General features: G+C 42.7%; 4 protein-coding genes across 4 annotated transcripts; 1 reads left to right on the forward strand and 3 right to left on the reverse strand.

Annotated features, from left to right (window-relative positions):
• Positions 1-131: 131 nt before the first annotated feature.
• BDB00DRAFT_560627 (uncharacterized protein) lies at positions 132-2,070 on the reverse strand. Its single transcript, XM_053117852.1, has 2 exons — positions 1,663-2,070; positions 132-1,585 (listed from the first exon to the last, which is right to left on the reverse strand). Exons 1-2 carry the CDS (start codon positions 1,798-1,800, stop codon positions 332-334), a joined length of 1,392 nt encoding a protein of 463 aa, XP_052976545.1. The 5' UTR covers positions 1,801-2,070; the 3' UTR covers positions 132-331.
• BDB00DRAFT_560620 (uncharacterized protein) lies at positions 1,890-2,766 on the reverse strand. Its single transcript, XM_053117851.1, has 4 exons — positions 2,428-2,766; positions 2,321-2,329; positions 2,129-2,245; positions 1,890-2,007 (listed from the first exon to the last, which is right to left on the reverse strand). The coding sequence occupies exons 1-4, from the start codon at positions 2,570-2,572 to the stop codon at positions 1,979-1,981; spliced, it is 300 nt and encodes a 99-aa protein (XP_052976546.1). The 5' UTR covers positions 2,573-2,766; the 3' UTR covers positions 1,890-1,978.
• A 3,167-nt stretch (positions 2,767-5,933) lies between these two features.
• Positions 5,934-6,434, forward strand: BDB00DRAFT_875477 (uncharacterized protein; the record flags this gene model as incomplete). The annotated part of the gene is made up of 1 exon (XM_053127357.1): positions 5,934-6,434. The coding sequence occupies one exon, from the start codon at positions 5,934-5,936 to the stop codon at positions 6,432-6,434; it is 501 nt and encodes a 166-aa protein (XP_052976547.1).
• A 129-nt stretch (positions 6,435-6,563) lies between these two features.
• On the reverse strand, positions 6,564-12,174 carry BDB00DRAFT_560765 (chromosome segregation protein sudA). The gene is made up of 20 exons (XM_053117853.1): positions 12,081-12,174; positions 11,896-11,971; positions 11,764-11,802; positions 11,599-11,666; positions 11,416-11,487; positions 11,210-11,289; positions 11,035-11,113; positions 10,832-10,949; positions 10,484-10,740; positions 10,228-10,392; positions 9,888-10,154; positions 8,784-9,785; positions 8,324-8,699; positions 8,163-8,233; positions 7,907-8,083; positions 7,667-7,810; positions 7,432-7,584; positions 7,296-7,367; positions 6,807-7,148; positions 6,564-6,708 (listed from the first exon to the last, which is right to left on the reverse strand). Exons 1-20 carry the CDS (start codon positions 12,093-12,095, stop codon positions 6,694-6,696), a joined length of 3,588 nt encoding a protein of 1,195 aa, XP_052976548.1. The 5' UTR covers positions 12,096-12,174; the 3' UTR covers positions 6,564-6,693.
• Between the last annotated feature and the right edge of the window lie 751 nt (positions 12,175-12,925).

Consider the following 12,925-nt stretch of genomic DNA (forward strand, 5'->3'; position numbering starts at 1 on the left):
CCTTATTTTTCCTTTTTTTGGCCGATACCCCTTCTCGTTTTCCTTTTTTACATTTCTTTTCCGTTCTCTCAACAACAGCAACAGCACACTAACAACAGCAACAACGTCACGCTGAATAGCAGATTATAATACAATCATTGTTTTTTTTTTCACTCATCTTCACGACTTCACCATTCGTGTAGATCCAAGAAGGAGTGTTGTGTGGGTATGGAGGAAAAGTACGTGTACGTGTATGTGAGGTGAGTTGTTGAGTGATTGGGTGTAATGTGTATGTGTACGAAGGTAGGGAAACGAATGACTCGGATGATGTGTGAGTGTGTGTGCGAGCTATCTAGTTAATTAGCTCTTCTGCTGAGTACATAAGAACATTGTCATCCATATGTGGAGCAGGTGAAGCGGACTCTTCCTCTTGCCAGCCATCTGCAGCAACGTCAGGGTGTGTAGTGATCGACGATTCTTCTTGCCAGCCGTCTGCTGCTACATTGGGATGAGTCGTCGAAGACACTTCTTGCCAACCGTTCGCATCAGGGTGTGCAGATGTATCTTCTTGCCAGCCACCTGTGGCATCAGGGTGCGCGGATGTATCTTCCTGCCAACCACTTGCGGCAACATCAGGATGCGTTGATTCAGACTCAACCCAATCATTCTCATCCGCAACCTTGTCATTACCATGGCTGTATTGCGAAGAAAGATGATCATTATCAGAATCAATCTCTTCAGCTTGCCATTGACCGATATTCGAATGATCAGGAATGTCAGTAGATTCATTGCTATGTGCATCTTCTTCAGCGACCCATCCTTGAGGTGACGAGTCATCGACGTGCGGCGTGGTGGTGGTGGTCGGTTCAGGCGCATCGTCGATCTCTTGAGCAATCCATGTACCGACGTTCGAGTGATCGAAATCTGAAGATGCATAGTTGTTGTCGCTGGTGACCTCGGACCATCCTTCGCCATCTTGATTTGCATGGGCTGCTGCAAAAGTAGAAGGATCAACCTCTTCTTCGATCCAAGCACCTTCGTTCGAATGGTCTTTAACATCAGAGCTTTCGTCAACCCATTGGTTTACTGGTGCAGGCATTTCGTCCACAATCCAATCGCCGTCATCTGCCGTCGTTGAGGAACCTTGGTTGACGGTCTGTGCACCACCACTGCCCTGAAAGAATGGCGAATCCGCGTGCTCGCCGTTCAACTCGCTCATTTCCTCGTTCCAGACACCTTGGTTCTCATGACCTTTCTCCTTTGAGCTTTCATCGACCCACTGATTCACCGGAGCAGGCATTTCATCGGTTGCCCACTCACCGTCATCTGTTGTCGAAGAATCTGTGTTGACAGTCTGTGCACCACCGCTGCCTTGGAAGAATGGAGAATCCGCATGTTCGTTTCCGTTATCACTGGTCAGCTGGCCCAATTCTTCGTTCAAATGGGCATCAACATGAGTACGGTGGTCTTCATTGGTGAAATATTCGTCATTGGTTGATGCTGCCGCAGTAGGCGTGTCGTCTTCAACAGAATTTTTATGCGTTACGACGTCGGATTCGGTATCTTTATTGTTGTTGATGTAAGGACGATAATCCATGTCGAGACTCTGAACAAACAAACAAATTATTAACTATCTTTACACAGGACTCCTGTTGTAATAGCTTGTTCATTATGCCTACATACCTTGATGTACTGATCGAACGATTCTGTCTTTTCGTCTTTTGAAGCAGCGTTGCTATGCGACGACGACGATTTGCTCTTTTCTTTGCTATTGTCGTCGTCATTGTCCTTGTCAACGTACTGACCAAGTTGACTCAACATGGAATCCCAATCCTTGTTGTCGTGCTTCTGGTCACTCTTGGTTTGCTCCTCTTGTTGAACTGGAGCAGGTTCTGTACTGGCTTTAATCTCGAACGTGTCTGAATCAACTTCACAGGGTGCGCTGTTGCCACCAATTGTTGCAAGGCGAACATGATACTCGCCAGGTTGGGCACCATTTTTAAGTACAAAGGGAACGTTTGATGCAAACTTCTGCGCGGCTGCATACCAAATAAAAAAAATATAGAACAAAGAAAAACCAAGAAAGGTTAGAAGAAAAAGACTCACTCACTGACTGGTATAACAAAACAAAATCAGCACTCGATCTTACGGAAAGTGTTGAGATACGAAACGTAGTCTTGTCCAACCAAAGTCAAGTTGACCTGGGTGGTAGTGGAAGGAACGTCCCAAGTGACGACGTGGTTGGTGTTGTTGGCAAAGGATATTTCTATACAAAGGCATTAAAAAAAACTCGTTCAGGGTCACACCAGGTTATATTGGCTAATAACGAGTATTTTTTTACCTTTACCAGCTGGGTACGTGATGCGAACATCTATTCGATGGAAAAATGTTGTGAGTTTTTCACTGATGAACGAAAAACGGGCACTGAAGGAAAAAGAAAAGTATTACCCTTGCAAGTGGCATCAGAGGCATCATTGCCGTGGGACGCAGCAGGAGGAATCTCGACAAACATTGGATTGGCTTGAACGAAGCTGCCGAATTGCAACAAAACTGCTGCCGTGGCTGCCAGACTGGCCAATTGTGGAAACTTCATTATTTGAGTATGTCGTTACCTTATTTTAAGGCGCGTTCAGACCAAGAGAAGAGGGAAAGAGAAGATTGAGCTGCAAAAAGAAGGGAAAGGGGAACAAAAAAGAAACGTTATTTGGAGTAAAGGAAGGTGTGTGTATGCACCACAGTAAGCCTGTAGAACAGGAGAAAGAACTTGCGTTGAGCTAAAAAAAGAAAACTAATCTTTTTGTGCAACGTCGATGCTATTTTGACGTGAGAATACGACATTTGATAATGCTGTTGCTGTTACTGCTGTCCTTACCGTTTTATTCTAGAGCGCTTACATGCTTTATTCTGCAAATGGAAGAGCCATCCAAGGAAATACCGTACGGCAAAGCGGGTAAGGTGGATATAGAACTTGGCTTTTTGTTTCTACAGAAACCTCATTAATGTCGGACCACAGTGCTACATGTCATGTCGCAGAACGTGCTAGAGGTCTAGCCAAACACGGGACAGCTTGGTTTGGGTCCGACGCCCTTTCGGCAACGGAAATGATGCTTCTCTTGCAGCAATGACCACGACCGCAACTTCCACAAGTCGGATCTTGTTTTGCATGCTTTCTAATCAATTCCAATACGGTCTCTGTGTGTCCGCTACATTGTAGTAAAAAATGTTACGGTAACGAATGTACGTGCTACTACGAGAACCATCCCCCCCACCCAGCTTACTTGATGCTGCAGTTGAAAAAACAACAGCCGCAATAGCACCTGTGGATATAATTACTGCTGTACCGTGAACTTTTTGGGAAAAGAGTAGTGAACGATGTATACAGCTGCAAGCTTCTCTTATTAACCATCGTTAGCGAATCGGTCTACACATCACACCGCTTAATGACGTCGCGCGAAGCTAACGGACTGATACCTAAAAGACATGTAGACAATAACTGCAAAAGCAAGTTGTACATCGTGCTGTTGATAAGCGGTGAAATACTGACACTATGTGTACGCTCGTGGGTGTACGTTTTGTATGGAGCACCCATACGAGCTAATGGTAAGATATATGATACGTCATTGCTGTTGAGATTCTCTCCCTTACCACCCTTCCTCTCCGATTACCTCTTCCTCATCAACTACTACACTTTGATCGGCCTGGTTCTTATTGCAACTTGCTACCAAGAATATCTTGACGCTATCATCGGCACACATCTGAGGTGTATTGAAAGTCTTTAACACTAATTCCTTTAGCCAAAGCATATGAGCTCAAGGACCTCTTTTTGTTGCCGTTTGTTGCCGAGGAAACCACAGGGGATTGTGTCAAGTCAGCACTGCTACAAAATCTTCATCCGCTCGACCTTACGAACCTAGAATAATAAACTGTTCAAGAAAACCATTATACATTCTCATTTACCTCTTTACCGTTGGGTTGTGCTTTTGCAATGATTTCTGTGCACAGCGAGCCCATGGAAAGATAGTTCAACAAAGAATTTATTATTTCTCATACTTTAAAAGGAAAACCACTGCATATTAAGTCCTCACGTTACAAATAATCAAATTTTGGTTTTACCAACCAGGTTATTCATAAACAGTAAACGAACAAGAAGGTATAGGACAGACCCTTGTTTATTAGGTACTGAGGAAAGCACATGATTTTCTATTCTCAAAGTAGTTTACCCAGGTTCTTCTAACCCAATATTTTGGCTGTTTTAGTTGCAACCTTTCGCATATATATGAGAACCCTGCGGCTTGAGCTCTATATCGCCGGATGTCCATCCAGTTGGAGCTTCCCCTCTGGGTGCTGTCTTGTTGTGATACTTATGCAAGCACATGCGTGAATCCTCCGTCGATGCCAACGACAATGTTATTGTTGGGACAGTATAAGTATAATGCGTCAAATGTTTCATGGCAGCACCAGTAGCCTATGATGTTATATTGTATTCTTTGCATCAGTTCTTGTTCCTTAGTCACGGGGATCTTTTTTCGCCAAAAAGTCGTGAAAATACAACAAGGTGCGTAAAGACTGCTTGTGATCAATGATAATCGCCTTCATGAAGACGTGAGAAATCAGCCGAGTGAGAGAATTTGGGAAGCGCGAGGATAGGCCATTGATCTTTTTACTATGTGAGGTACGTATGACCAAATTCGGTACCACTTACAGTAAGCTCGACTATTACACAGACAATCCAGAAACCAGTATCGACCATCACGCCTCGCTGAAGAAAATGGCGCTTAAAAGATGAAGGCAGATGTGTACACTCTTTTGGTCTTTTTTGAGTACGCGAAGGTATGTGCCAATTCGCAGTCAGTCGACTGGGTTCACCACACGCCAGTCAATTCCTATAACCATTGTGCCTCGTCAGCAGTATAGCTAAGAAGGCTTTCTTCTTCTCGAATGAACTATGTTTTGCGTCTCTGTTTACAACGCATATTCTCTGTTGTTCGTATCACAACCGTAGCGCTGAGTCTTGCCACACATGTCGATCATAGAATCGACGAAGAAAAGACGAGTCGGTTAAGTTTAGCAATGGTCTGGTGAGCTGCTATTTTACTGATTTATGCAGGTGGGGGTGGGGGACGTTGCACCCTATTCTCTTTTTTATCGTCGAGTTTTATAAAGTTGTACCGTCGACACATTACACCAATTAATCATGCGCTCCATACAATTTCGAAGCCATGTGTTACCGTTACAAAGAAACTGTAAATCGTAATGACTGTGACTGACGTGTATACTAAAAACTTTTGGTTTCTCTTAATAATCTAATACTAGTGCGAGTGTACCAGGCTAAACGCTTTTAACTGAAACGATATTTCTTGGTGCATACATCCTCTTGATGGAAACGTTATTTGCAATTCGAGCCGAACATCCAATATTACGTCGACCGTAATTCAACGCTGGAAAGCGGGATTCCTTTAGTACAATAACATAGCACATACGCGAGGTTATCATGTATATGCACTCCTCAGCTCAGTGTACAGCTAACTTGTTAGTAGCATGCCACGGTTTTTTCATGTGGTTGTGATCCTGTATGATGAATCCGACCCAATGATGCAGCCTGTATTTGGGTAAGACGGTTCACTAAGCTTCCTAAAGCCAAAGTGTGTCTATCTAGCATGGCTGTCTATAATTCGCAGACCAATTCCCGAACGCAATCTGCTGGTAATTTCTAGCGTCGATGATGTATGTGTACACACCCAGGGGACCCATCCGAAAAAAGAATGAATTGGTGGCGTATACAAATTTTTATTATTTGAGTCTTTCTCGTGTTTTTCTCTCTCTGTCTGGACACTGGACATATATAAAAGGCTACCAAGGGTTTTTTTGGCCTTCCTTGTCTTTTCTCTCTCCCCTTTGAAGCGACTCTCTTTTCTTGTTCTTGTAACGGAAAAGATGATGACATAGATATAATCATGAATTATTATTACTCTTACTATTACATTGTTTATGACCCTCGTCGCTGCAACTCACAACAACCAGCACAACAGCAATCCATCACTCAATTATCACTGCATAAGCTCTGGCAGGGCGAAAAGCTCAATATTGGCTTACGCCGTCAAGTACTTGTTCGAAATACCTTGTTGACTTGTCTTTTGGCTGTCAATGATGACGACGAAAACAACAAGCAGGATCGCATTCAAGAAGAAACCTGGCTTGACGCCTGTTTTAATGACCTTGAACAAGACGAACAAGAAGTGGAGAGTGACCACCACTGGCAGTACGACGACGAAGACATAAAAAATATCGCTGACGATACTGGCCAAGAACGACGAATATCATTCATCCACCCTCAAGGTGACCATCATCAGAAACGACAACAAGAACAAAGGCTCGCGCTTCCTACTAATACAGCAGAACACCAACGCCGGCAAATCTTAAAAAGCGATGCTAGTTACTGGCGATGGCATTTGTAATTATACTCCTTATGCGACCCTCCCATTTTTCTTTTGTTTTTTTTTGGCATTCATTAATATATATTTTGTAACCGTTTCTGCTTTTTTTTTTGCATATATAAAGTTATGATGTATGTGTGTGTGTATATATTTAACCCTTATTCTTCTTATTCCTCCAAGTGCAGATATGTTATGTGTGTGTGTTGCCCCCGTGAAAAAAAAGGAATGTGCTGATAAGGCAAGGCAACATAAGAGTAAAACTCATGTGGTCCTTTCTTGATTAATGTGCGTGTTCCTATATGGATAAGCCCACCCACAACCATAGATATACATAGTTATTATAAAAGGCTATAAACACATGGCTTATATATATATATAAAACTCTTTCCATACCTGTTCCACAAAACCCAAGGCACTCTCCTTGGAGATCGCGTGGATCCTGGACACCTTTCCTTGGAAAGTGACGCCATAGAACTTGTCTGCATTTGCAAGCAGTTCAGGACGGAAGGTGGTCGTTATGAACTGGGCCGAGCTGGACATGTTGGCGTGGATCATCTCGGCGACAGCCGTACGGTACTGCACGTCGAGATTGGCATCGATTTCGTCAAACAAATAAAACGGAGCTGGGTCGCATTTCTGTATAGCGAAAATTAATGCCAGCGCAACCAGTGACTTTTGTCCGCCAGATAACTGTTGCATAATCGTGCCTTCATCCGATTTGCTGTTGAATGACACCTATTACAGCAAGAATCACCCGTTTCATCCTGAGTCAGTAAAGCAAAGTTGCACAGGATTCCTTCTTGCATGGGGAGGATGGACGATGACTAGTCGGAGACAAGGCAGGGTGGATAGCCATCTCCCCTCCCCCAAGTACACACTCACCTTGATTGCCACTCCACTGTAGCGTTCGATGCTCCGCTGGGTGCCATCCTCTTCTCCATCAACTTCCATGTCCTAAATCCATTAACAGTGAGCAACAGTATACTCATACATTGTCAGTACTAAATACACTTTTTACCTGATCAGATTTGCGCTGAATGACAAGCTCACCACGACCGGCAGGTACAAGGGTCTCAAAAATTTCAGCAAAGTTGCCTGCAACTTGTTGAAAGGTGCGTTCAATCGCTTCATCCTTTCGACGGTCCAAGGAGTCCACCAGACCACGGATAGACTAAATAGCACGATAACGCAAAAAGAAACATGTGTTACACACACACACACACGATCAACAACAACTTTCCTATTAAACTTACGCTTGCAGATTTGTCCAATTCAGTCTTTCGTGTTGTCAGCTGATCACGTTGCTTGGTGAATATGCCATACTGTTCAAATGCCTTTTTGTTGACATGGCCGTACTTCTGAAGTGACTCGTTGGCCCGATGCAGTTTGCGTAGCAACTAGAAAATACCATTCATTAAGTATTTTAGAAAGTTTGAAGGCAACATTTGATCCACCCATGAAGCATCATTTAAACAAACAAATATCTTATTTACCTTGCCTATATTAAGCTTTGCATATTTTTCTTGTGCATCGTCAGGCAGAATGCCCAGGTCGCGGATATTGACGCTACAATCTTCTTTGCGTTGTAAGAGCAGTGACCGTCGCAATAAGTACCGTTCTAGGTTCTTTTCATGCTTGCTAATAGTGCGCGTTACATCGGCTTGCTCAGTCTACATAACAATAAGGAAAAAGAATCACCCCTTTAATGATGAGCGTTGCGTTTCTTTTCCCCTTAAATTTCCACACTACCGTCAGCTGTTCCAAAGATTGCGTCAATCCCTGCAGATCTTGCTGATGCTTATCAATGAGCGTTTCCAGTTCTGTTTAAAAATGGAAAACCATCAGTCTCATTGTTACTATTATCCTTATTATCGATACAATAGTACTTATCCTTGCAGAACGGTCATTACCTGTAATTCTTTGTGTAAATCGATCCTGCTTCTTGCTTATCCACTTGATCTCCTTGCGCTTGCGCTCCAATTCTTTGCTACTACTATCCGCAGTTGCCCGCTCTGTCTTGGATTGCAATTCTTCCTGGCGTCGCTTCAAATCATGCTCCAGTCGATCATTGAGTGTGTTGATTTCGTTTTCCGCTTCCACTTTGGCAGCTGATACCTCAGCCATCCGCTGCTTCATTGATTCGATTTGTTTGCTGTTTTCTGAAAGTATCTGTTGTTCTTCAGCACTAAGTGTTTGGCTTGGCTCAGTTGATATTTCGGCCTGGTATGTTGCAATCTGTTGGTCAAGAGCTGCTGCGTTGGCTCGGATTTGGGTCAGCGTTTTTTCCTATACAAAGCAGAACATCAGTTTTAACGAGGATCCTCACTCCTTATCAGCATATTCCGAAAGTTATCAAGAAGACAAACTTACTTTAGCAAACACCAATTGTTTGATCGTCTCTTCCTCCTTGCGCAATTTAGCTTCATGGAAACTCGTGTCTCCTTGGATCTGCAATTGTTTTCTCTTGCTTTCAACCACCTGCAGATCACTCAGGATACGAGTGACCTCCTGGTCTAATTGTCCAATTTGTTGTTTCAGCTGAGCACCACGTTCACGTTCTTCTGCTAGTTTTGATTTCCACATCTTGTATGCTTTCGCCGCCTCGAGTCGAGAGTGACGCATATCCATGTAACCACCAAACAGTGTTCCACGACGATCTACACGGTCACCCTCAAGCGTCACAACATTGAGATTGTGGGTCTTGCTATAACTTGCTGCAACATCCAAGTTGGGGCACACAATCACTCCTCCAAACACATGTTCGAATACCGCTTGGAATTTTTCTGTATCGTAGCTTAGTCGTTGAATCAATGGAATCGCATCCGTGGCTGTAGGATAGGTCACAGCACTGCTGCGGATACGGTTGAGCGGCATAAATGTAACTCGACCCGCCTTTTCTTGGTTTATGATCGTCAATAGTTCGGTGGCGACCGTATCGTTTTCTACGACAATGTGGAACAAACTTGAACCAGCAGCCGTTTCGACGGCTGTGTTGAATCGTTCGTCAACCGTAAACAAATCAAAGACAGGACCATAAACCCCATGGATATTGTGCGCTTGAGCAATTCGCGAAACGGCTTCCAATCCACTGCTCGTAGCCTTATCAACCGAGGAAGCTAGCATCCGTTCGGCTTTTCTGGCTTCGTCAGTGCAGTTGTGTAACACCGAATCCAACTTGGCCTCTTGACGCCACAATTTCTTGCGTTGTTCTGTAGCATCATCCCGCTCTTGTTTCAATTTGAGCTCTTCTTCTGCGAGTTTTTGTAGAATATCTTGACGCTTGGCAAGCTTTTCACGGATTTTTTGGATATACTCAATCCGTTCAGCGACTTGTTTTTCAGCTTCTTGCTTTTCGGTCTCAAGGATGGTGATCTTTGTTTAAAACATGTATATTGGAAAGGTTAGATACACAAGATTGCACAAGGTATAGAAATACACACGATCACAGTAGTAATATTAGAGCGCGCATTTTACCTGGTTATTACGGATGGTCAAGTTGCCTTGGATTTCATTAATTTCACTCTGCAACCATTGATCTCGCTCTGCCTTGCTATTGAATCGTGTTAAGCGAGCTTGCTTGGCATGGATGTTTTGTTGCTTCACAAGTAACCGTTTAAGACCATGCCGAAGTTCACCGTCCTGACCGATCAGCTGTTCTACTCTGGGTGTTATATCGGCAATGGCTTGTTCGACTTGTTTCATTTCGTTTGCAACAGCTTCAAGTTGAGCATCCAATCTAGTCTATATTTTTAAAAGATCGGTATTATTCTCTTTTGTTCCCTGCTTGCAATGAATATTGTCCTTGGTATCATACCTTGTATTCTTGTTCAGATAGTTCACTGCTTTCTAAATCCATCACCAACATTTCAAGCTTTGCCTTGGCCTTGACATATTCCTCCTTATCCTCCAACAATTCATATTTTTCTGTCTCCAATCGATTCATTTCTTGGGACTTGTCACGAATTGAAACTTCGAGAGTCTATAAACAAATGTCGAAATTCATGTTCAGTACGAGCTTCCCACAGATACACACATGCCCTAAGATGCAACAATGAATTGAAAAAGCTTACATTGATTGCGACCTCATTGTCAGCTTGTTCTTTACGTTTGTTTTCACTGCTGATTACATCCACACGTCGACTTTCTTCCATTTCACCCAGCTTTTCGTTTGTTTCCATTTGTTCTCGCATATAAATGGTGTATTCGAGGGATCGGCGCTGTCGATCCAACGTTTGGAATTGGGATAACTCTTCTTTTTCTTTTTCTAGTTCTGCTAGACGTTCTTCGATATATTCTAACACTTCGGTGATCTTGGATCGTTTGGCATCTAGTTATCAATAACCCGTTTGTCGTTAGATTATATCAAAAGACGGTCGATTATGGAGCTTTCTCTTTCTCTGGTCGGGTAATAACTTTACCAGTCTCTTCAATAATTTTGTGACTTTCGCTTCGTTTTTGTTCGTACACACGAGTACCAGCAATTTCTTTGAGTAATTGTAGTCGGTCTTCATCTCGGGCTACCGTTAATGACGTGATCTATGTTGTACACACATTTATTTAGTCAGTACACTAAACCACAGGCCATCACTATTAGCCCCCAATATCAACTTGAGTAACTTACCCGTCCTTGAGGCACAATGTAGTAAGGATTAGAGCGTGAGAAACCAGCACTTTCCAATAAACTCATCACATCGGTTTTTCTATATGTGCCCAACATATAATATAATACAACGTTAAAGTCCCAGCTCTACAGCGTCGTCCTACCAAGATGATTTCTGAAGCTGAAAGATACGTACGTGACACTCTTTTTATCCAAAGAATACTCATCCAATGTCAATCCGATACTTCGTCGCAGCACTACTTCGTCTTTTCCGGTCTATAATCATCGTCCAACAGAATTGGTACATACTTTTCTATGAGTCGTTTTACCCTCATCCACTACTTCCTTTCAAGTAAATTATATTCTACATTAAATTGTGAGCGAGAAGAACAGAAAACTCACCGGAAATCTGTTGTCTGAATTGTCAAAGACAACTTCAACGTATGCGGAAATGGTAGCTGAGCCCGTGCCTTCCTAATATTGTTTAATGACACGAACAATATCAAGAGTGGTAAATAAGAGGGACTGAACGCGAGCGTGTCAAAAGCGCGTATGTTGTGGCCTGTTAGTTAAAAGAAACTTTACATGGAGTAGCGACTGTCGTTCTTCTTTGCTCAGGCTTTGATATGCATCGCCCAGTACAAATCGGATGGCTAACACATTTACAATATAATAGTTAGTTCATGTCCACAAGCTCCTTCTTATCTGCTGACGATTTTAAATATTTTAGGTTAAGGAAGTGCTAAATACCTGAAAAGAAATTACTCTTGCCCGATCCATTTCGACCAACTGTTATACAAAAAAATAAGACTATTAGAAGAACTCTTTTATGCCAAGTCAGCAATGTAGAAAAGAAGCTATGCTTAGTGGGCTTCCTCTTACCAATGACGTTATGCTTTGGACTAAAGGGATCAAAAGTTATTTGGTCCTTGTACGATTTGAACCCTTGAATCGTAATCTGTTACAATAGAAAATCAGTTATAAGTACAGAGCCCCAGGGCATTTTCGCTTTCACTCCAATTTATCAAAGATAGTTAAAGCCGAAATAAGTGGTTTTTTTGAGGTACCTGTTTAATGTACATTGCTGCGTAAAAAAAAGGTTGCGAGACGAAGAAAAAACGCGCCGAATTTGAGTTTTTTCGTTCTTACGCGAAATAATTTGACATCACGACGCGCCGTGACAAAAAAAGAAAATCGCGCTTTCTCGAGCCAATGCTGCGGAGCTGGATCCGATACTCGAAAGCTCGAAACCATTCCCTTTGAGGCACCACAGTAAAAATACCGCTCACACAGCTAGATGAAGCTGTTCGTCTCATTATAGCATACGGGATAACCTCATTACAAAATATTGCAGCATCAAGTTGAGCATGTATATGGAAAAGTATGTACTTGGCCTTTTTCTTTGGTTCTTTTTCTCACTTTTTAACCTCTATCCTGTAGAGCGCTATATGTAACAACCGATACTTTCTTTATGGAGAACCGTTTCTTCACCCTGATTATTTACTTTCTTAATCTCACTCTGCCATACCATCTGCGCCTTTACTTAATTTTTTTTACTATCAGCATAGTAGCCGTAAGTCTAAAGGCACAGCATGATGTTGTGAAAGCAATGAAGAAGGTTTTAGAAAATCAGCTGGAACTGATAGTAGTATTGTGAATGTACTGTATGTCACGTACAGCATTGGACAATGAAGAAGGAGACTATACGACTTCAAGGTCCTCAAAAAAAGCTTATTTGACTCCCATCATGATCGCCCAACGTTGAGAACTCCTAATCATCTACCGAGACCAGCATTTGCCACCACTTGGCTCGTTCACGCATCCAATATAACCGTGGTTACAGGTTCATCCGCAATGAGGGATACTGTGCGCTGTAGTATTCGTGGAATGAATTGATAAGTATGATTGTTGA

This window comes from Zychaea mexicana (genome assembly GCF_025766255.1).
Source record: "Zychaea mexicana strain RSA 1403 chromosome Unknown BDB00scaffold_73, whole genome shotgun sequence".
NCBI lineage: Eukaryota > Fungi > Mucoromycota > Mucoromycetes > Mucorales > Lichtheimiaceae > Zychaea > Zychaea mexicana.